Source organism: Rhineura floridana, chromosome 3 (genome assembly GCF_030035675.1).
Source record: "Rhineura floridana isolate rRhiFlo1 chromosome 3, rRhiFlo1.hap2, whole genome shotgun sequence".
NCBI lineage: Eukaryota > Metazoa > Chordata > Lepidosauria > Squamata > Rhineuridae > Rhineura > Rhineura floridana.
Genome location: NC_084482.1, coordinates 146,594,895 through 146,617,849, shown reverse-complemented (window position 1 = coordinate 146,617,849; position 22,955 = coordinate 146,594,895). Strand labels below are relative to the sequence as shown.

General features: G+C 41.9%; 1 protein-coding gene across 1 annotated transcript in view; it reads right to left on the bottom strand.

Annotated features, from left to right (window-relative positions):
- Positions 1-4,507: 4,507 nt before the first annotated feature.
- CACNA2D3 (calcium voltage-gated channel auxiliary subunit alpha2delta 3) overlaps positions 4,508-22,955 on the bottom strand; it is a 1,117,495-nt gene continuing 1,099,047 nt past the window's right edge. Inside the window, exon 35 of the mRNA XM_061618250.1 lies at positions 4,508-4,578. Coding sequence (XP_061474234.1) covers positions 4,566-4,578 — 13 coding nt within the window. The 3' untranslated portion in view covers positions 4,508-4,565. The remainder of the gene's footprint in view (positions 4,579-22,955) is intronic.

Here is a 22,955-nt window from a genome sequence, read left to right as displayed (position 1 = left end):
GCCAGCCAGCATAATCTCTCTCACTTAACCACCTCCCAGACTCTGCCCTGCCCCCAACTAAGGGACACTCACTCAAGCAAACATTTTCCCCTGAGATGCAAAAAAGTTAAAATAGTGCAAATGCAGCACAGTAGCCAGAGAGGGTGGTGGAGGCCACTTGGTGTGCCAAGTGCAAACACAGTATTCTCTCTCTCTCTCTCTCTCTCTCTCACACACACACACACACACATTGTCATCTTTCACTTCCACAGTTCTTTATCTCCATTCTGCTGCTGCCTCCTTCTCCTCCTTTATCCATGTTCTTGACCTCCGGATCCTTTTTCCCTCCACTCCATTCTTCACCACCACTACCATTTTTAAAAATAATTGTTTTCTCCACTCCACCCCGTCTCACACTCCGCCTCCTACCCATCCACAGAGCATGAGAAAAGAGCAACACTGCACAGAAGCCCAGTTTGAGGCACATGATTTTCATCCACAAATCAGAGGAGCAGAAGACTTCCCCTGCTACCCCCCCAGTAATGCCCAAAAGTAATTCTGGAAATGTTACAATTACTCCACAAAAGTAGTAAAATTACTCCTAGTTCTATTACAATCAAAATGTAAAGGAATTACCCACTCGTTACTCAAAAAAGTAATGAATTACAAGTAATTCGTTACTTGTAACTAGCTACTTCCAAGCTCTGAATTGTTGTATCTCTCTAACAGTTAGGGTGTTTTTCCTGATATTCAATTGAAATCTGGCTTCCTGGAACTTGAGCCCATTATCCCATGTCCTGCACTCTAGGACGATCGAGTAGAGATCCTGGCCTTCCTCTGTGTGACCATCTTTCAAGTACTTGAAGAGTGCTATCATATCTCCCCTCAGTCTTCTATCCTCAAAGCTAAACATGCCCAGTCCTTTTCCGTCTTTCTTCATAAAGATTTGTTTCCAGTCCCAATCATCCTTGTTGTCCCCCCTCTGAACCCATTCCAGGTTGCCTGCATCCTTCTTAAAGTGTGGTGTCCAGAACTGGATGCAGTACTCAAGATGAGGCCTAACCAGTACCAAACAAAAAGGAACTAGTACTTCACACAATTTGGAAACTATAGTTCTGTTAATGCAGCCTAAAATAACACATGCCTTTTTTTGTAGCCTCATCACTCTGTTGGCTCATATTCAGCTTGTGATCAACAACAATTCCAAGATCCTTCTTGCATGTAGTATTGCTGAATCAAGTATCCCCATCTTATAACTGCGCACTTAGTTTATTTTTCCTAGGTATAGAATTTTGCACTTATCCCTGTGAAATTTCATTCTGTTCTTTTCAGAATGCTCCAGTCTATCAAGATCACTTTGAATTTTGTTTCTGTCCTCCAATTTAGCTATCCCTTCCAATTTTGTATCATTTACATATTTGATAAGCATTCTCTGTGCCTCCTTATCCAAGTCATTAATAAAAATGTTGAAGAGCACTGGGCCCAGGACTGAGCCCTGCAGTACCCTGCTTGTCACCTCCCCCTATTTGAGAAGGAACCATTGATAGGAATTCATAATTTTTTGCAAGGGATTCCCTCAAAATCACATCAACTCACAGGGCTCCTCAGATGTGTCTTCAGATGTGTCCTGTGCTTTGTTGGTGGTTTTATTGTCATCTTACGTAAAAGCCACAAGGATATGTGCCTCAGATCAATGGTCATAACAATATACCAATCATTTGATGGGTTTTTTGGGGGAGGAGGGAGACTGCATGTAAAATAATGTAAATTCAGGTGGATTGGTTTTAGTTCTACTGGATCTGTCTTTTGCCCAGGCCTCATGGAAAAGCAAAGCATGTATACATCCCACTCACAGATACACCCAATGGTGCAACAAATTGTTAGCTGGGATGTGTTCATGATTCACCTGAAGGCATGGCCAGTTCAGTTTATCTAGCTTGAGCATTTGGATTCCCCCTTCCTGTTGGAGACTTTCGCACCCTCCATAGAAATACTGGGGACCACCCAATTCGGCAGTGGGCAGAGAATTAACACCAGGATCTGCAACCATGAAAACCCAGCCTGGTTTCCATCAGCTTGCCTGTAATCTGCTTTGAATGGCCCATTGTTTCATTGTAGGTTTCCTGATACATAGCTAGTTAATTCTGAGGGTTTTTTTTCCTATTTCTGAATCTCCCACTGTTTGGTTTTTCAATAAATTTACTTAATTGACCTCTGGGGTTAACCATGTTCTTTGGCATAGCCTGGGCTTCACCCACTTAAACCTCTTGGTGCTCATGCTAGCCTGGTTTCACAGGGTTAAAAGGAAACCCTTTCCCAGAAGTGCTAACCATAAGCCTGAATTGTCTGCATATTTAAGCAAAAGTTTAAACAGTGCAGATAGTGGCAACATGACCTCACAGTAGGGTTGGGGGATTTAAAGGTAAACTCACCTAATTCATACTTTCTGAAATAATATGCGACCTGAAACACAGCCATCCCTCAAAATTCACACTACTCTGAATTTTGCAAGGCAGTTCTCCAGCCAAATAAGCTGCACAAAGATGCATACACAAGAGTAAAAAGTGCATCGCATACAGATATATTAGTGAAAATAACATGCAAAAATGCATTATGTTAGAGAACATTGCCTTGCAAAAATGTGCATATTAGGCAAAAATGCATACCAATATTAGGAGAAATTTGAACTAAAATGCTGATGAATTTTCAAGAGGACTTTTCTTAAAATGCAAACAGAGTGGAACTGGAGGGCAGGGAGGCCAGGAATTTTTCTCTAGCTCAGATCTTACTCCAAGATGGAGAACAAATTTTGGGGCTCATAAAAGTTGCCTCTTCTTCAAGGCTAGTGTCCACGTTGAGCTCGTTGAATTACGCTGCCATCTCCAACATGCTCATATCTTCACCCTTCTGATTACTGATAAAGCAGCTGAAAGGGAGACAGAAGAGGCAGACCACAGACTCTGGATATCACCATCATGTTCTTCTCTGGAATTTCCTCCAGGCATCTGGAAGGCTGCTGTCAGGAGGGGAGGAGGTGGAACAGAGAGATAGAACTGAGCTTCAGAGCCACACATCTGACCCAGCATGGGAATTCTCACAGGGCCAGTACAGCAGCAGCCTTGCCAAATGCAGAAAGCCTTCAGAATGTAAGGATAGGAATCAGCAAAGCAAACTGAGAGAGAGAAATGCAGTCTCTTTAAAGCATAATGATTTTCCTGTTTGAGAACTGGCATCACAGACCCTCCTCAGGGCCCCTTGATATGTGAAGTTCAGAGCAGATCATCTCTCACCACACCGGATGCTTCCCTGTGGGCATGCTACATCCCAAATGTCTGGTGCACAGATGGCATGGGGGAAATCTAGTAACCAGAATGCACAGGTGAACCTAAAAGGGTCTAGGCATGACAGATGTTTGACATCAATCAACAGTTCATTTTATTAGACTAGTTAACAAAGCTTTAGCAGAAGTCTTTGATTCAGACACTTCTGAGCCACACTGTCATGTGTACATACAAAAGGCCATAACTTACTGTCCCCTTCAAAATATGCTCTTCATTGATAAGTGTATTTGTTTATGAGGTAATCCTTTACAAGCAATTTTTTTTAAAAAAAATGCTCTATCATTTTACATAATGGTGTGTAAAATAGATGTGCCAGATTCTTCCAATAATATTTCCTGGACATTAAACACACACACACACACACACACACACACACACCCCTGTTTCATATCTGAATGCCAAGCTTTTAAGAATGCTACCTGTAAAAAGCCCAGTCCCTTATTTTAGCCAAATCACCAGGTGCTTATGAAACATCATACTCTTGTAAAACATGAGAGAACAGCAGATAAAAAGAAGAGAAAATTTCCACATGTCAGGAAGATGGACTATGGATGTAGTGGCACGATGGCAATGACATCAAATGGAGAGAAGAGAATACAGTGATAAAATAGAATTAGGGTAATTCATTTTTAAAAAAACAAAACAAAAACAGAAAATCAATCAAAATATATAGAATGCTTTTTTAAAAATTCAATTCTTCAGCCAACAAGGCTCACAAAATAACTTTCAGATTACAAAAAAAGACAGTCCCTGCCCTGAGGATCACAGTCTAAAAAGACATGACAGAGAAAGAAAATTTAGAATGTTCTAAATTTAGAAATAAGCAAACTCACATTCAGGATCTTACTTACAAGTTGTTCTAATGACCCAACTGGAACTGACAAGTTCAAGGAGAGGAGGCACCCAAAGTCACTGATCTTTCAGCTCTGCCCATGGAGCGGCCTTACATCCAGTTTCTTTCCTTCTGTGCTAACATTTTACAGTTTAATTGGTTAAGGCCATCAAAAGATCTTAAACCAGGATGTAATTTCATGCAATTTAAAGCAGCCTATTAATTTTTTTTTAAAAAAATGAATTTGTTTTTAAATAATGAAAATATACAGGTCAGGATCCAAAAAAAAAAGCCATGTGGAGCATTCCACATGCATGCTGGGAATTTCTGATCAGCTGTTTTGGCAGCAGCTGTGTCCTCCTGCCCCCAAGCCACTTCAGAGTGTTGGAAAACCTGCTAGAGTGGAATCCCATTCAATACAAGCGGCTGTATTTGAAAGAGAAAAAAGAAAAGAAGAAGAAACAGTTCATGTGCACAAAGAGAAGTACATGAGACATAAAGAGAAGTACATTGAGAATACACAAAATTCAGGTATATATTGAGTGGGAAATGTGCACAAGTCCCTCTTCATAGCCGTCCTGGGATCCTACTGGGAGGAAGGGTGAGATATAATTTTAATTGATTGATTAATTGATTAATACTAGAACTTTAATGTGCACATTCCCCATGAGACCTGGTGAATGTGCACAATGGCCAGCTATTATGCACATTAACCACTCAGCTTACATTCCCTTTAACATATACATGTATGCACACACATAGCATGACTAAGTCTGGATCCAACAATACAATACAATATATACTACACAGTTTTGTCAAGAATTTTATTTTCCAAATGTTTTGAATTGCCCAAAAGTGAACCAGTGATATATGTCCAGAGCAGTAGTGATTTCAGGGGGTTTCCAGCTTCATTTATAGATGTGTTGCTCTGATTTATTGTGCATGAACCTGTTGGACTGAGGTCCATTTTATTCCCTAGTAAAGGAGCTCTAACGTTGTTGCGCAGATGCCACAGCTCAGCTGTAGGAAAAGGCATTCCCTTCTTCCTTCTCTCCTGGAAGGGGCAACAGATGACCTGGCTTTGGAGGGCTGTGCATGTAGACATCTCAAAGCGCACAAGAAGCTGATTGCTCTCAATTGTTCACCTGTAGTGCCGGTGTGGCTGGGCAAGCTATAATTTGAAAGTAATCTGGTGGTAATTGCTGTAACTAGACTTTTTCTTTTAAGAGCACTAGCTTCATTTTACGTTCATAATGCTACCTCATTAATGGTGGCATTCATCATTTTCTGTCAAAACAGTATCAGGTGCTGATCTAAATCCAAGAATGTATGCAGTACTATTGCACACTGGGAAAAATGTCAAAAGAGAAGAAAACCAACTGTCAACTCTTATTGTTACATAAAATTAACTTCTAGTATTACTTGGGTAATTAAACTTAACTGAAGACTAGGCAAGCTCATTTGCCCCTTTTCTCCATGATCAGGATTACTATAATTAACATACTTTCCCACCCAGCCACACCCGTTGCTTTCTGAGCCTTAGACTGTGAAATTTTTCTTGCCCCACTGCCCCAAATACGTGTATAAACTGATTTAGTTCAGTGCCTACATGTCAGCAGCATGGAAAATAGTCTGTTCAGATTGCGTCAGAGTCCAGGCTAGACTACTGAGCCACTTTGCACAAGGGACTGGATTCAAAGAACATCACACAACTGATCATGCACATCCAAGGCAGGATTGTGAAAAGGCAGCTCCCAGTGGGCAAACCACTTCTGAAATTGAGGCGGGTCTCCAAAAATAATTCATAATATGGCATGTGGGCCTGCTGTTCAAAGAAGAGGAAAGTCACATTTAAATTACAGTACCATCTCCAGTGTCAGAGGTAATATGATTCTGAATACCAGTTGCTGGGGATCATGAGTGGGAGAATGCTATTGCACTTGTGTCCTTCTTCAGGGGTTCTCTGTTTTATTATTCACTTATATCCTGGTCTTCCTTTACAAAGCTCAGGGAAACTTGCATCAGCCTTCTATCCAAGGAATGGCCAGGTAGTTCCAACAATGCATCAGTACCAGGTGGTGTGTGAGGATAAAGAAGACACAGACACAAGTACGTGGAACAAAATACCATGGCGTCCCAGAACAATCCCCAACCATAGCTACCTGCTGCATCAGAACTCCTGCTGGGAGGAAGGGCGGGATATAAATCAAACAATAAATAAATAAATAAATAAATAAATAAATAAATAAATAAATAAACTCAACAGCAAGTAGGGATGGGCGGGGGAATTCAATTCAGTTCACATTTAGAGGTGAACCTAACTAATTTGCATTTTCTGAAACATATGCAAACTGAAATACAGCCATTTTTTGACATTTGCCCTTGTTTGAATTTTGCAGTGCAGATCTCCAGCCAAGTAATATGTTCAAATATGAATATATTAGCATAAAATACATATATTAGTTAAAAGAACATATAGAAATACATTATATTAGGGAAAATATAAATATTAGGGAAAATATGTTTTGCAAAAATGTGCATTTTAGGCAAAATCACATAAAATGTGTATATTGGGAGAAATCCACACTAAAATGCTGACAACTTTTCATGAGGACTTAAAACAAAATTCGCAGACTGATGTGGAAATGTGGAGAACTGAACTTAAGATTGGAAAAATGAAAAACTGAGAGAAACTGAAATGGACAGATTCACTGTTCTGTAGCAAGCATCAAGAAGCAAAGGAACTTTCCGGAAAGACATACCATTATAGGGCTCCAAAAGCCATTTCCATAAACACAAGTTCACCTTGATCTCCCTGGTGACCCTAAGAAAGTGATGAAAGCAAAAAGATAGGTACAAAATGCCCTCCCTGGACCATCACCCTGCAAGCAAAGTTCAAATGCCCAGCCAACCGCTGAAAATCCTTCCAAGTGGCTTTCCTCCTCCCTAATATGGTTGTCACCAACTCCCTTAACAAAACCATCTTCTCCACAGGGAGCCTGGACAGCCCCAATATAGTATCCACCTTCATAGACAGGAAAGTGAGGCTGGTATCAGGCCTTTCCATCTTCTCTGGGACCAAGGGGAGCCCCAACACTTCTTCCAGGTGCTGAAACCCATGAAGAACCTACCAAAGAATTGTAAGCCTTATGAATGATGTTCAAACGTTTAATCAAAGGGGGAGGCTCTTTTTGTCCAAATTGTGCTCTGTCTTGGGTTTCTTAAACTGCTCAACATCCCAATGTAGGGTAGTAAGCACCCCATCCTTGACCAATAACTTTGAGCTCCTCTTAAAAAGGAGAGTAAAATGCCTGCATATTCTCCCCTTCAAACCTTCTCCTTGGCAACCCAGATGGGAAGACACTGAAGCATAGGAGTTGTACTCTGATGACCACTGATCACCCATGCCCATGAGGCCCAATGCTCTACCAGCTATTTGTGAAGAAACCAAGGACTGACAAAGAGGAACCAGTGACTGCAGGGATCCATACTGAACCACCATACCTGATATAGAATCAGGCTACTTGTGCACATGCTGCACCCTCCCCAGACACCCTGAGTTGCATACTTGGTGAGAAAACAGGTAAGAACACAGATGCAGATGTGGCTGTCACACTAGAAACCCCTGCCGCAGCTTGCAGAGACCCACAACTGCTCCTTGCTGTCCCATCATCATGGAGCCCCACAACTCCAGGCTGCTGAAGCTGCCACCACTGAACCCACTACTGTCATTTAAGGGACTCAGGAAGATAACTGCACTGAGGGTGGGCTGTGCCCACCAGCTGTTGGCAGACCCCAATGCCACCCAAGGAAGAACAGCTGCTAGCACTGCCTGAAACACCACCACTGCCATTGGCAGCAGTTGCACTCGTACCAAAACATCTAGCCCGGTCACCACATTCTGTAAGTGACAAAGCAAAGCATCCCAGCCTGAGGGATTAGGGCTACCTGACCTTTCCCCTGCTGCTGTCAGGATTGGTTGCTCCAATGCCGCCAACAGCATCACCTGCACCAGCTGGCCAGCCTCCGACAAAGAACTTCCACTGCTCCCTGAACTGCCTCAGAGTGCCAATCTCAGATGGACCTGTCACCTCCAGCACCATGAGTCTGCCCTGCTGTAAAAAGGCCAGGATCACCATCCTCCAAGATCTCAGCTGTACCCATATCATCATTTCTGCTAATCCTTTCTTCCTCTTAGAACCAAAGGTCCCCCTAGCTGACCCCTACACCATTCCTGACACCCACTACTTACCTTTCCAAAGGTCACTGAGAAAGGCTGCCACACAGCCAGTCATTGAAGGGAGACAATCCTCTAGACATTCACCAACTCCAGTCCAACACCAATCTTCTTCAACCAATGACCCAGTTATCTGATGCTGCCTCACCAAAAAAGCTAACAATACACTCAGTGGTTCACACTCAGTGGTTTACAACAAAGCCTTGTGTAAAGGCCAAGTGCTAAACTGTCCTGAAAACATCAAACAGTCAAGCCTCCATCTTTTCAAACCAGGCAATTCCTGCGTAACAACTTTTTCAGTAAACACACGTGGCCCTGGTCATGTCTGCTCTCCTCAATCTCGCAAAGCACCCACACCCAGAAACAAGTGCTTAGCGATGCACCCTTCTGATCATTCATTGGACCAAGAACATGCTTGGGGCTATATGCCTACTGCTTTTTGTTGCCAAAATAGTCTCCACCGCTGAAAGTAGTACCTTGTTATATCACAGAATTTAAGTACATCAAGAGTGGCTAAGCTGTGGCCCTCCAGATGATGCTTGACTCTAACTCCAGGCAGCATGGTCAATGGTCAGGGCTGATGAGAGTTGTTGTACAACAGTAACAGCCACCCCTCGTCTAGGTGATCCTATAAACAGATGTTCTGCATGACAAAGGGCACAGCTCTTTGCTGAAGCATCAGGCTAGTGTTGTTGTTTTTTTAAGTGTGTAAATCACCTCATTCATAAAACCTCCCTGTATGTTTATTTGGCTGTAAGCACACACTTCTATATAAACATGTCCTTTCCATGTAGAATGATGTGCCTTTAATTGGGTTTTGGAAAGAATTTGGAAGGTTCCAAAAGGAAATGCCATATGCTTCAGTGAGAGACAGAAGTATAAAGGCAAACATATTTTCTGCAATTAGTGCCTACTTGTTCTTCATGATGCCTTTGCTCCTTTTTATTGTTCAAGGCAGGCTTCCAGTTGTGGATAACAAAGAGCCACTTTAAGTACAACTACAGACCAGGATCCTGCTTTCTTTCTTTCTTTCTTTCTTTCTTTCTTTCTTTCTTTCTTTCTTTCTTTCTTTCTTTCTTTCTTGTAGACTGTTCAGATCAGCGTATTATTTAGAGAACATCTGGACTCGGTATAGGGTGCAAAGTCAGCCACACACATTATCTTTTATACCAGCTGGCTGAACAGAATACTGATATTCCTGTCTGGAGCAGCTGAGTAATAGGACCAAAATGTTAATATGTGCTCAGATTGAAGTCTGAAAACCTGAAGGCACATTTAATCTTAGGACACATCTACAAAGACAATAACAAGGAGGCTGGCTTGTAACACGACATCTATGACACAGGGATCTACCTAGAGGTAAGTTATTTTATTTGTTTAGAAAAAAAATCAGTTGCTTAATCAAAAAAGAACCTCTAAGTAGTGCACTTAAAGCAGTATAAAACAATTACCAAAAACCAGATAAAACCCAGCAAATATTAAAAACAAGTACACATAACCAAATCATGTGTCTGGAAAGGCCTGCTGAAATTAAAAAAAAAGTCTGGGGCAGGTGTCTGAAACACTATAGCAAGGGCACCTGCCTAGTGTTGATAGGAAGGGAGTTCCAAGCATAGCTGCTGCCACACTCAAAGATCCACATCTAGGGGTGCAGTCATTCAGGGTCTCGGGGGGCTTAGACCCCTTACCTTTTTGGGAGCTGAGTCCCAGCAGAGTCCCTACATCCGCAAAATCCTATGAGCCAATCAGCATGAAAAGGGAGTGTGCTAGTCATTGGGAAAAGTCCCAGTGAGTGTCAATTGCAAGCCTTTATTAGTTTCTACTTCAAAAAGCCAAGACAACTTGTGGAGAGTGAGAATTCTGCAATTGCAGAAGAAGAGATAGTGAATGCCGATGATAGTATCCCATCTACGTAACAAGCAGTTTGGTAGCAGCAAGAGATAAATGTGTAGACACTGAATTCAGTAATTCAAGCAATATCTCTGACAGCGAGAAAGGACAGTCTGTTGGTGACAGTCATAGAGAAGTGTTCTAGCCTGGTCAGATAATTCTATAATGTTAGAAGGTTGTATAATCTTAGATGCGGGTGTAGCTGTGACTATGATGAAGGGACCCTGCACTTCTGAATTTGCCACTACACTACTGTTCACATACAAACAGATGCAGAATGAACATTGCATGGCACTTACAAAAGTGCAAGTTCTGCAGATGGAAATGATTGAGTTGGCACATACAGGGCAAGGTGATCCTTCAGATGGATTCAAGCTGTTAAGGGCTGAATATACTAACTGCAAAAATTTGAACTTTACCTGAGAACAAATCAGAATCATTACATTAAGAGTGATTACAGAATCAGGTAATGTACTACATTAAAGTAACTACGGCTGCAATTCTCCACCCACTTACTTGGGTATAAGCCCAGTTGAATGCAATGGGACCTACTTCTGAGTCGTGGGACGTGTATAGGATTACACTGTAAGATAACTAAGAACTGATCAGTACACCTTAGTGCATTTAATCCATTGTGCAGCACTGCATCCAATTATATTTATATGTAATGATATCATTATATGATAAGGAAGCATTAGTGCATGGGAAAAGAATATCTGCATTGTATTATATGTCTGTACAGTTGATAAACCTTCTTCCAGCAGATCGAGTTCATGTGGCCCACACAGAATCATAGTAAAGTAAGTTGGAAGAGATCCAGCAAGCTGTTGAGTGCAAGATCCCTGTGCTGAGGCAAAATGCCCACTAAAACATCCCAGAAAGATGTTTTACTAACCTTGCCTGGAATATTTCAAAGGGAGAATATTCTATAACTTCCCATGGTAGCTCGTCCATCCACTGATTTGATAGCTGGGAAGATTCTCATAACGTTTCCAGTGCATTGTCAGCAGTTGCGCTTGTTGCTCCTGCCCCTGTGTTCCAGCAGCCCCACCTAAGCAAGCAGGTTTTGCTGGGGAAGATGCCAGGAGGCATCCTTAGAGCCCATGGATGAACACAGTGCCTTACCTTGCAAATGATTTAGGAGCAAGAGGAACAATTCACACTGGGCCTCCAAAGGGTCTAAAACTCCATTTTCTGACAATACAACAGACCCCTGACAATACAAAAAAGCTCCATTGGGCAGCTACTTTTGCAGAACTATTCTGTGAATATTCTCCTTTACATGTGTATGTCAGTTGCCGTTTTCACCCCTCTCCTCCCACACCCAATGCCCTGGAATGACACTAGGCATTGCGAAGGATGCAGAGTGGTAGCCCAGGAGGCCGTGCTCCTGCCATTGCTAATGGTATGCCCCTCACCAGGCAAATTGAAGATGTCTCTTCTCCCCAGAGAAATGATGTGGAATGGTTCCTCCCCATTTTCTCAACCCACAAAAAGAGTGGAGACTTTCATGGCAGCCATTGACACCCACCTCTAGCAGAAATCCATTTTGCTCATCAGCACCAACTGGTGCTGGGAAGAGCTATGGGAGGAGAAGGTGGTGAAGAAGGTGCTGGAGAAGCTGGCCCATATTCTTATTTCTGCTAACTGGCAAGGAAAAAGCTGACAAGGGAAGGGAGAAGGAGGTGGCCACAGTGACATAAGAGGTGGCAGCTTAATGCCCAATGGAGGACCTAGGGGCTGGTGGTCCCTATAAACCAGTAGCTACTTTCAGAATTTCTGTTTTGTTAAAATTCACAGTTACACTCTACAGGTCTATCCACATGGTCCTCTGAGCTTGTGACAGCAGAAAGTTTTCATTGGCCCAAGTTAACTTTCCACCATAATGCCATGGGCTAAGTGTGAATGCTGGCATCATGGGTATGCTTTTGACACTCAACTGCTCCACAGTAATCAGGTATCCATAGGCTCTACATTCTGAAATGTGTCCACCTTCTTGTGTTCTATTTTACAGAGGACAGTCCTCTGCTGGATGGGCCCTTAGTCCTCTGAAGGCACTCTATTTGAACTAAAGTTGCTGATTTTTGGGGTACGCTCTGGGTCACCAGGTAAGTCACCTTAATCTCCAGACACTCAACTTTCATTTTTTTTTAAATTAACTTTCTAGGTGGTTTGGTTCATGAGATATATACCAAAACATCAAACCTCCCCCTGCACAATTTCTGTTAAATGAGTTCATAGCTGGCTGCTCTAACCCTGCCCTTTCAGGTTTGTAGTCAATAAGTGAAGTCAGGGTTGTGATTGACAAGGGAATTGTTGATCTCCATGCAGTAGCTAGACCCCATTGCAAGGCCAGAAAACTGTTGTTTTTTCCTGCTTATTGGAAAATCTCATAAATTATGTATATAGCTTTCTGTCTTTTTCTCTCTCGTGTGCAGGAGTCAAACAAGTTTAAATTTACCTGGGCTCTTGAAGAGGGCAGTGTTTTGAAAACCCTCCCAATATGTAGATTTAATCCAATACTTGCTTTTATGGGTGTAAAGCTGCAATGCTAATCCCACATACCCAGACTAAACACCATTGAATTCAATAGGACTTACCTCTGAGTAGACATGATTGGTATTGTGCAGTAAATTAATGGAACTTTTGAGTGAGCATAGCAAAGAATTGTGTTTGTGTTGTAAATCTTTCCCTCTCCCTCCAAACCTATTTTTAAAGCAATTAGGCCAGGGTGACTTAGGTATTATACAGCCATGAGAGTGGCTGTATACTATAGTCAGCATGGAATTTTCGCATTCCGCACTGTTAAATTGAAAATACCTCCCATGCCATTCTGATGCTTCCCATAAGCTCATTTCAAAACATAACCTTACAAAACTTATAGTCCTGCACTCAGAAATGCTTGCTTAACAACCTTCTAGGTTTTCATGGCAATACACAAAATAGTCAGAGAGAATCGAGAGTTCAAAGTGTAAAAAGAGAGGAAAAAACCCAGACCAGTTGGACTTTTTTCTTTCAGTGTTCTCATAATTTGTTGAAATTAGTGTAGTTTGTGGGAAGTCGGAAGTGTAGTTTGTGAAGGATGCTGAGAGGAGACTCCTATTACCCTGACAGATCTCCAGTGGCCAGAGTGGTTTAACAGTCAGCCACTCTGATTGAAGCTCTGTGAGGGAACAGGGTGTCTCCTAGCAACTCTCAGCACCCTTCACTAACTACACTTTCCAGGATTCTTTGGGGAAAGCCATGACTGTCTAAAGTGAAATAGAAATCTGGTGTGGATGCGTCCAGTGACAACTTTGGTTTAAATTTGGGTGGGAGACTACATGTGCTTGTTGTAGAATAAAAAGGTGGGGGAAATGCTGAGAAGCAATGATATTGTTCACAATGTTTTCCATTTGGAAATGAAAGCCCAGTGCCCGCCCACTCAATCTCTTCCCCTCCCCCTCCCCCTGCCCACCATTTCCCCTCCCTCCCTCTTCCCCCTCCCTGCTCTTCCCCCAGGTCAGTTTCACCTATCCTAAGTATGATTGCACAGGAGTAAACCCATTGAACCCAAAAAGCATGCACACGATCAAACCTGCCCTCCACTCCTCCTCCCTCCTATCCCCTCCCTCTTGCACCTTCCCTTCCCTTCCCTTCCCTTTGCCCCTCCCTCCAACCCCTTCCAATCCCATTCTTCTCCCTCCCCCCCATGGTCAGATTTACCTACCTTAAGCATGATTATATAGGAGTAAATCCCATGGAACTCAAAAAGCATGCAAACGGTAAAACTTGCCTTCCCTCCCTCCTCCCTCCCATGACCTCACTTTTGCTCCTTCCCTCCTTCCCTTCCCTCCCACTTCTTTTGCCCCTCCCTCTCCCCTTCCAATTCTCTCCTTCCCCTTCCCCTCCTTCTGCTTCCCTCTCTCCTCCCTTCCTCTTTCCCTCTCCTCTCCCCTCCCCCTCCTCCCCCATAGTCAAGTTTACCTATCCTAGCCATGAATACACGGGAGTAAATCCCATTGAACTCAATAAGCATGCAAATGATCAGACCTGCCTTTTTCCTCCTTCTCTTCTCCTATGCCTTCCTCCTCCCTTCTTCCTCCCATCCCCTCTGACTTCTTCCTCCTCCCCTGCCCACTCCAGCCCTCCCTCCCTCTTCTCCTCCTTCCCCTCATGGCCAGATTTACAAATGCTAAGCATGACTGCACAGGAGTAAATCCCATTGAACTGAACAAGCATGCAAATGATCAAACCTGCCCTCCTCCCCCTTTCCCTCCTGCCTGCTCCAATCCTCCCTCCTCTCCTCTGCCCTTCCTCCCCTCCCTATGCCCTGAGGGCAGTTTCACCTGTCCCAAGCCTGATTGTAAGAGAGTAAATCCCATTGAACTCAATAAGCATGCAAATGATCAATGAATTCTCACCAAACTTGCACAGGATCCTATTTCGTACCTCCCAGATTAAAAAGCAAAGAAATTTACTAATAGTCAAAAAAACCTTGTGGTTTAAGAATGTACCTATAGCCAACAGATATTTCTATCAAACTTTAAAAAGCAGGGAAATTGGGCAGCTATAGTGAATGCACCAGGGGAGCAGGAGACCTGACTTTCTCTCTGAGATATTGTACTGCCCTACAAATTTGTACCCCCTCTAGGATGCACACCTTAATGCGGTGAGGGGGTTTGAGAGTGTCAAAGAAGCTGAGAGCAATGCTGTCAGGAGTCTAGACCAAGAGGCTAGACTCCTAGCAGGGGCACCCAAGGTAGAATGGTCAAAGCTGAGACACCAGACTAAGATGCATCCAAACTCAGAGGAAGGCAATGGTAAACCACCTCTGAATACCTCTTACCACGAAAACCCTATGAACAGAGTATCCAAAAGCAACACGAGATAGCGCTGGAAGATGAGAGCCCCAGGTCAGAAGACACTCACCGAGCTACTGGGGAAGAACAAAGGACAAGTACGAGTAGCGCTGTGACTAATGACACAGCTGGGTCAAAGCCAAAAGGAAGCCCAGAGGCTGATGCGCACAGATGCGAAAGGAGAGTCCAGAGTTGTATGACACACACAATAGGAACATGGAATGTGAGAAGCATGAACCAGGGAAAGTTAGAAATTGTCAAGCAAGAAATGGAATGCATCACCATTACAATACTTGGTGTGAGTGAATTAAAATGGATGGGAATGGAACATTTTCAATCAGGCAAATACAACATATTTTATGCAGGAAATGAAAAATTAAGAAGAAATGGGATTGCTTTAATAGTGAGAAGTGATGTAGCAAAAGCAATTAAGAGCTACAATGCAAGATCTGAGCAAGTAATATCAATGAGAATAAATGGGAAACCTATTAACATAACCATCATCCAAGTCTATGCTCCAACAGCAAATGCAGAAGAAGAGGAATTGGAGAGATTTTACACAGAAGTACAGTAGGAAATCGATCACACAGCAAAACAAGATATGATGATAATCATGGGAGACTGGAATGCAAAAGTAGGGAACAGAGAAGAACTAGGAACTGTGGGGAAATGGGGCTTAGGAGACAGAAATGAAGCAGGAGAAAGACTTACTGAATTCTGTGAAGCCAATAATTTGTTTCTTGCGAACACATTTTTTGAGCAACCAAAAAGACGACTGTACGCATAAACATCACCAAATGGTCAATATGGGAATCAAATTATATAATTGGTAGCAGAAGATGGAGAAGTTCCATACTTTCTGCGAAAACAAGACCAGGAGCAGACTGCAGTACAGATCATGAACTGGTCGTATCGAAAATCAGAGTAAAGTTAAAGAAGAAGAACCAAGCAATCATAATGCCAAAATACAATTTAAATGACATTCCAGAGGAATCTAAAAATCAAATAAGGAACAGGTTTGAGGCTTTAAACTTAGATGACAGAGAACCAGAAGAACTATGGAGTGAAGTTAGAGACATTATCAGGGAAGAATGCAAAAAGGCAATACCTCTATTTAAAAATAGAGAAAGACCTCAATGCATGACTGAAGAAACTCTTAAAATGGTTAAAGAGAGAAGGAAAGCAACAGCAAAAGGAGATAGAAACACAGTCAGAACCCTAAATGCAACAATCTAGTGACTAGTAAGTAGGGACAAAGAGAACTATTACAATAGTTACTGTATAGAAATAGAAGAGGACAACAAAAAGGGTAGAACAAGAGCCCTGTTCCAAAAGATTAGAGAAATGAAAGGGAAATTTAAACCAAGAGTAGGGATGTTGAATAATCAACAGGGGAACACACTGATTGACTGAGATGAAATAAAAGGAAGATGGAAGCAATACACTGAAGAAATCTATAAAAGGGTTGCAAGGATGACAGATTCATTCACGGAGGAACCGTATGATGAAGAACCAGAAATTCTAGAATGTGAGGTGAAAGCTGCTCTTAAAATCCTTGGAAGAAACAAATCACCAGGAACAGATGGCATGCCAATAGAGTAGCTACAAGCTACTGAGACTGAATCTGTCCAAATTTTGACAAAAATCTGTCAAGAAATATGGAAAAGTAAACAATGGCCCACAGACTAGAAGCATTCAATATACATCCCAATTCAAAAGAAAGGGGATCCCAGGGAATGCAGTAATTATCAAACTATTGCCTTAATATCCCATGCAAGTAAAGTAATGCTCAAGATTCTACAACAAAGGCTCTTACAATATATGGAGCGAGAAATGCCAGACGCCCAAGCTGGATTTAGAAAAAGAAGAGGCACCAGAGATCATATCGCAAACATATGTTGGATAATGGAATGGACCAAGGAATTTCAGAAGAAAATCTTTATAGATTACAGCAAAGTCTTTGACTGTGTAGATAATGAAAAACTATGGAATGCTTTAAAAGAAATGGGGGTGCCACAGCATCTGATTGTCCTGATGCGCAACCTATACTCTGGACAAGAGGCTATGTAAGGACAGAATATGGAGAAACTGAATGGTTCCCCATCGGAAAGGGTGTGAGACAGGTGTATTTTGTCACCCTATTTATTTAATCTATACACAGAACATATCATACGGAAAGCAGGATTGGACGAAGATTAAGGAGGTGTGAAAATTGGAGGGAGAAATATCAATAATTTAAGATATGCAGATGATACCATACTACTAGCAGAAACCAGTAATGACTTAAAACAAATGCTGATGAAAGTTAAAGAGGGAAGCACAAAAACAGGACTACAGCTGGATGTCAAAAAGACTAAAGTAATGACAACAGAAGATTTATGTAACTTTAAAGTTGACAATGAGGACATTGAACTTGTCAAGGATTATCAATACCCTGGCACAGTCATTAACCAAAACAAAGAGAATAGTCAAGAAATGAAAAGAAGGCTAGGACTGGGGAGGGCAGCTGTGAGAGGACTAGAAAAGGTCCTCAAATGCAAAGATGTATCACTGAACACTAAAGTCAGGATCATTCAGACCATGGTATTCCTGATCCCTATGTATGGATGTGAAAGTTGGACAGTGAAGAAAGCGGATAAGAGAAAAATCAACTCCTTTGAAATGTGGTGTTGGAGAAGAGCTTTGTGCATACCATGGACTATGAAAAAGACAAATAATTGGGTGTTAGAACAAATTAAACCAGAACTATCAGTAGAAGCTAAACTGATGAAACTGAGGTTATCATACTTTGGACACATCATGAGATTACATGATTCACTAGAAAAGACAATAATGATGGGGAAAACAGAAGGGAGTAGAAAAAGAGGAAGGCCAAACAAGAGATGGGTTGATTCCATAAAGGAAGCCACAGACCTGAACTTACAAGATCTGAACAGATGCTCTTGGAGGTCGCTGATTCATAAGGTCGCCATAAGTCGTAGTTGACTTGAAGGCACATAACAATAACAAATTTGTAAAAATGCAAGCACAATTTGGGTTAGTCTTTCACAGTCTAATCCACTTCCTGTGTAGCTTGGTGGAATTTGGTAATATGTCGCGCTGAGCATATGGTGAGTGATGGCAACACCTGCAAGCAGCCCGAATAATAGAAACAAGACATGTGCTGTCCTGATCTAGTTTTAGCAGGCAGGAAGCAACAATATTGACACAGTTGATATAGGTCAGATAGTCATTTTAAATATGTTTGATTTATTTTGCAATTTTAGTAAAGTTTCCTACAGTAAATCATTTTCTTTTGCTTCTGTTTCTATGAATACGTAAAGTACAGCAACACTTTTCAAAATTTACACCAAAAAACTCCCAAAACAATTGCGTAATAATGGGAATGACTATTCGGCAGAATAGTTTCCAATGGACATAAGGAGTGTCTCAGTTTGCACAAGATGAAACAGTGGGAGGTGAAATATATTCTAGCAAAATTCTAGGCGTGCTCTATGTTTTTAATTGACCATGCCCACTTTCCTAAAAAATGGAATAGTTTAAGCATAGCAGGCTGAAAACATGCATCTTGGGCAGGCCAAGTTTGTTTTTTCCAGCAGCTATAGTCATTGCTTAAGTAGCAACATATTGTAAGCAGTCTGATTTTACATCAAACTGCAGTTTCAGATTCAACTGTTAATGAACCCAATACAGAAATAGAGCATAACCTCCAGTTTGAAACAAAAAAGGCCGTCTTCACCATCATATGACATTGACCAATAAAAAGGCTTTGAAATTAATAAAGATAAATTTGACACGGATTTCTAGAATGAATAATGAGAGAAATATAATTTTCTAGGTTAGATTCTCTGTAGAAATAGTAGTAACACAGGAAAGAAGCAAAGTAAGAAGAATACCAACAAACATACAAAAATTCTCCATTTTTGGAGTTGGCAGATGTTGCCACCACTCACTATATGCTCAGAGGCACATTTTACCAAATTCTTGCAAGTGACACAGGAAGTGGATTGGAGTATGAAAGACCAACACAAATTCTGTTTGCATTTTGGCAAATTTGTAGGGTAGTACAATATCTCAAAGAGGAGGTCAGGTCTCCTGCTCCCCTCGTGCATTCACTATAGCTGCCCAGTTTCCCTGCTTGTTAAAGTTTGATAGAAATATCTGTGGACTATAGGTACTTTCTTAAACCACCAGGGTTTTTCTCCCTATTAGTGAATTACTGCTTTTATTATGAAGGAAACTAATACTGATTTTTTTAAAAAATGTTCTGCAATGACCAACTGGTTTTGACAAGAAACTATTATATGGGGTGTATGTATTTTTACATCTCCAGTGCATGTGTGCATAAGGGGAGTCTTTCTAACAACCCTGTGAGGTAGGGCTGCTGACTGGAATCCAAGGCAGCTCACAATAAGAAATAAATTCCTTTAAAATCAAACGCATCCTTGAAAGAGGGTGTGATGCCATCAGCCTTCAAGGAGGCAATTGTAAAGCCCATCTTAAAGAAGCCCTCCTTGGATCCCCAAGTATTCGATAACTTCCGCCCAATTTCGAATCTGCCATTTCTGGGCAAGGTCATTGAGCGAGTGGTGGTCAACCAGTTGTCAGCACTCTTGGATGAAACGGATTATTTGGATCCATACCAATCGGGTTTCAGGACTGGTCACGGAACTGAAACAGCCTTGGTCGCTCTGGTAGATGATTTGAGGAGGGCATTAGATAGGGGAGAATCCACCTTTCTTGTCCTCCTCGATCTCTCAGCGGCTTTTGATACTGTCGACCACAGTATCCTTCTGCTTCGCCTGGAGGGATTGGGAATTGGAGGCACTGTATTACAGTGGTTCCATTCCTTTCTCTCCGATAGGTACCAACAGGTAGCGTTGGGGGAGGAGGTATCAGACCCTTGGCCTCTCAATTGTGGTGTGCCACAGGGCTCTATCCTCTCTCCCATGCTATTTAACATCTATATGAAGCCGCTGGGGGCAATCATCAGGAGATTTGGGCTGCAGTGTCATCAATATGCGGATGACACTCAGCTCTATCTCTCGTTTAAATCTTCACCAGAGTTGGCTGTGGAGACCTTGTCCAACTGCCTGGAATCCGTGAGTGGATGGATGGGAAGGAACAAGCTGAAGTTGAACCCTGATAAGACCGAGGTACTACTTGTGGGGGACAAGAGAAGGTTGGGCGACATTGACCTGAAGTTCAACGGGGTGAGTCTACCCCTAAAGGACCAGGTCCGCAGCCTTGGGGTTGTGCTTGATTCCAGGCTGTCCATGGAGGCTCAGATTTCGGCAGTGAGCCGGGCAGCCTGGTACCAACTACACCTCATACGAAGGCTGCAACCCTACCTTCCTGTTCACCAGCTCCCACTAGTGGTACACGCCCTGGTCACCTCTCGTTTGGACTACTGTAATGCGCTCTACGTGGGGATACCCTTGAAAACTGTCCGGAAATTACAACTGATACAAAATGCGGCGGCTCAACTACTTACGAATAGTCGCCGCCGAGATCACATCACACCAGTGTTGTTCGACCTACACTGGCTACCAGTTGTTTTCCGAGCCCAATTCAAGGTGTTGGTATTGACCTTTAAATCCCTACACGGTTCCGGCCCAGTTTATCTCACGGAGCGCCTTCAATGCCACCAATTATGCCGCCCGACAAGATTGGCCACACAGGGCCTTCTCTCAATCCCGCCAACAAAAACAGCCAGATTGGCGGGTACAAGAGAGAGGGCATTCTCAGTGGCGGCCCCCACTCTTTGGAACTCCCTCCCACAAGATCTCCGGCACGCCTCTTCTTTAAATGCTCTTTCAGCAGGCCTTCGGGGTATCTGGGGAGGGTTAATTGTTATAACTGAAATGCCTCCTGCCCAGTTTTAATATTGTTGCTGAAGATGTGTTGTTTTTATATTGTATTACTGTATTTTATCAATTGTATTTTAACAATTTTGTAAGTCGCCTAGAGTGGCCATTGGCCAGATAGGCGACGAAGAAATTAAATTTATTATTTATTATTATTAAATAACCATAAAAACAAGTATAAACAGTTGCAAAACAGCTTAATGTGGCATGATTCTGAATTTTGGATTGGGTGAGTGAAGTTCCTTATTACTTGAGGTTGCAGTTCTGTTCATGCTTCCCTGTTTGAGTAAGCCCCATTGAATACATGGGGACTTGCTTCTGAGTAAACATGCATAGGATTGCACTATAAATATCTTTAAAGGTTGTGTACATAATAAACATCTTTTACAATCATGCTTATATAAATATTTCTTCATACTATGTCCCAATAAGTATCTGATTTCTCACTATGATTGTACATTGTTATTTCCTATACATTTTAAGTGTGCTCTTCTTTCTTGGGGTGGTCATGATTCCCCTCTGTTGTTTTCATCCTGAGGGGCAGATTAGGCTGCGAGATGGTGAGTAGTCCATGTTAACCCAGTAAACTTTATAGGTCATTTCAATTTTTTTAAAAAATAATTAAAACGATTTACATGCAGGCAAAGTTTATGAAGTAGATCCACACAATACATTTAAAGCACATCCAACTTGCATTTAAAATGCATGACTTCCCCCAAGGAATCATAGGAAGTATAGTATCCCCCTCACAGTTATCATTCCAACCACCCTTAACAAACTACAGTTCCCATGATTCTGTGGTGTGATTCATGTGCTTCAAATATGTGTTGAATGTGTTTTAAATGAATGGTGTGGATCTGCCCTAGTATGCTGTGCATTCATTAGTGAATTGAAAAGAACAATGGTAAAAGATATGTTTTTAAACAGGAGAAGAGCTGTAGCTCAGTGGCAGGGTATATGCTTTGCATTCAAAAGTCCAGAATTCAATCTCTGGGAAAGACTATTGCCTGGAATCCTGGAGAGCCAATGGTAGTCCATGTCATCAGTGCTGAGCTAGATGGTAAAAAGTGGCCTGTTGGTATAAGGCAGATTCATTTGTTTCTAAAAGTGAAAAGAGACCCAAGGGCCACAGTGACTCTGAAATTTATTTATGTATTTTATTTACAACATTTATATACAGTTTTCTTGTAAAAAATCTCAAAGTGATTTACGGAAGGAATTAAAACAATAAAATTATTGGAGAAACAGTTAAAGACAGGTATTTAAAAACATTCAAAATAATAAAATGAACAATGAATTAAAAACAGATAAAAAATACAGTAGCTTCTACATATCTGGGTAGGCAGGTGCCAAAAAGAGTACAATGAAGGCGTACTAATGTACGTGCCTAATGTCAATAGGCAGGGAGTTCCAAAGTGTAGATGCTGCCACACTAAAGGACTGATTTCTTACAACAGCTGAACAAGTACTATGTGGCACCCTTATCATGGAAAGCATACCTTGAACTTGGCCTGGTAGCAAATCAGCAACCAGTGCAGATTTCAGAGCAAAGGTATTATGTGCTGATAGGGTCTCACTCATGTTAACAATCGTGCCACAGCATTCTGCACTAACTGCAGCCCTGAGTCAGATTGTTCTGCATGGGGATTTCTGTGACCTTGGCTAACTGGCTGCTAGGATTTTTTTAGTTTTGGGTTTTGGTGAGGAATTCTGACTGGTTGTGGGATGCTGAGTTTTCTGTCTTACTCATAGGAATCTTTTTGTGGTTGGTATGGTATTGCATTTAGGAAATCATCACTTTTTCTTTTTATATTTGCATTTCATTTACTTCTGACCTTACTCCTGTACATCCATAGAAGCAACAACAGTGGTTCCATTCGCTCAGCTCAACCCCCTTAAACCCACTGATGATGCACCTTGTCGGTTGCATGACAGTTTGTTTCTTGCCCAATAGTGGTAAAAGAGAAT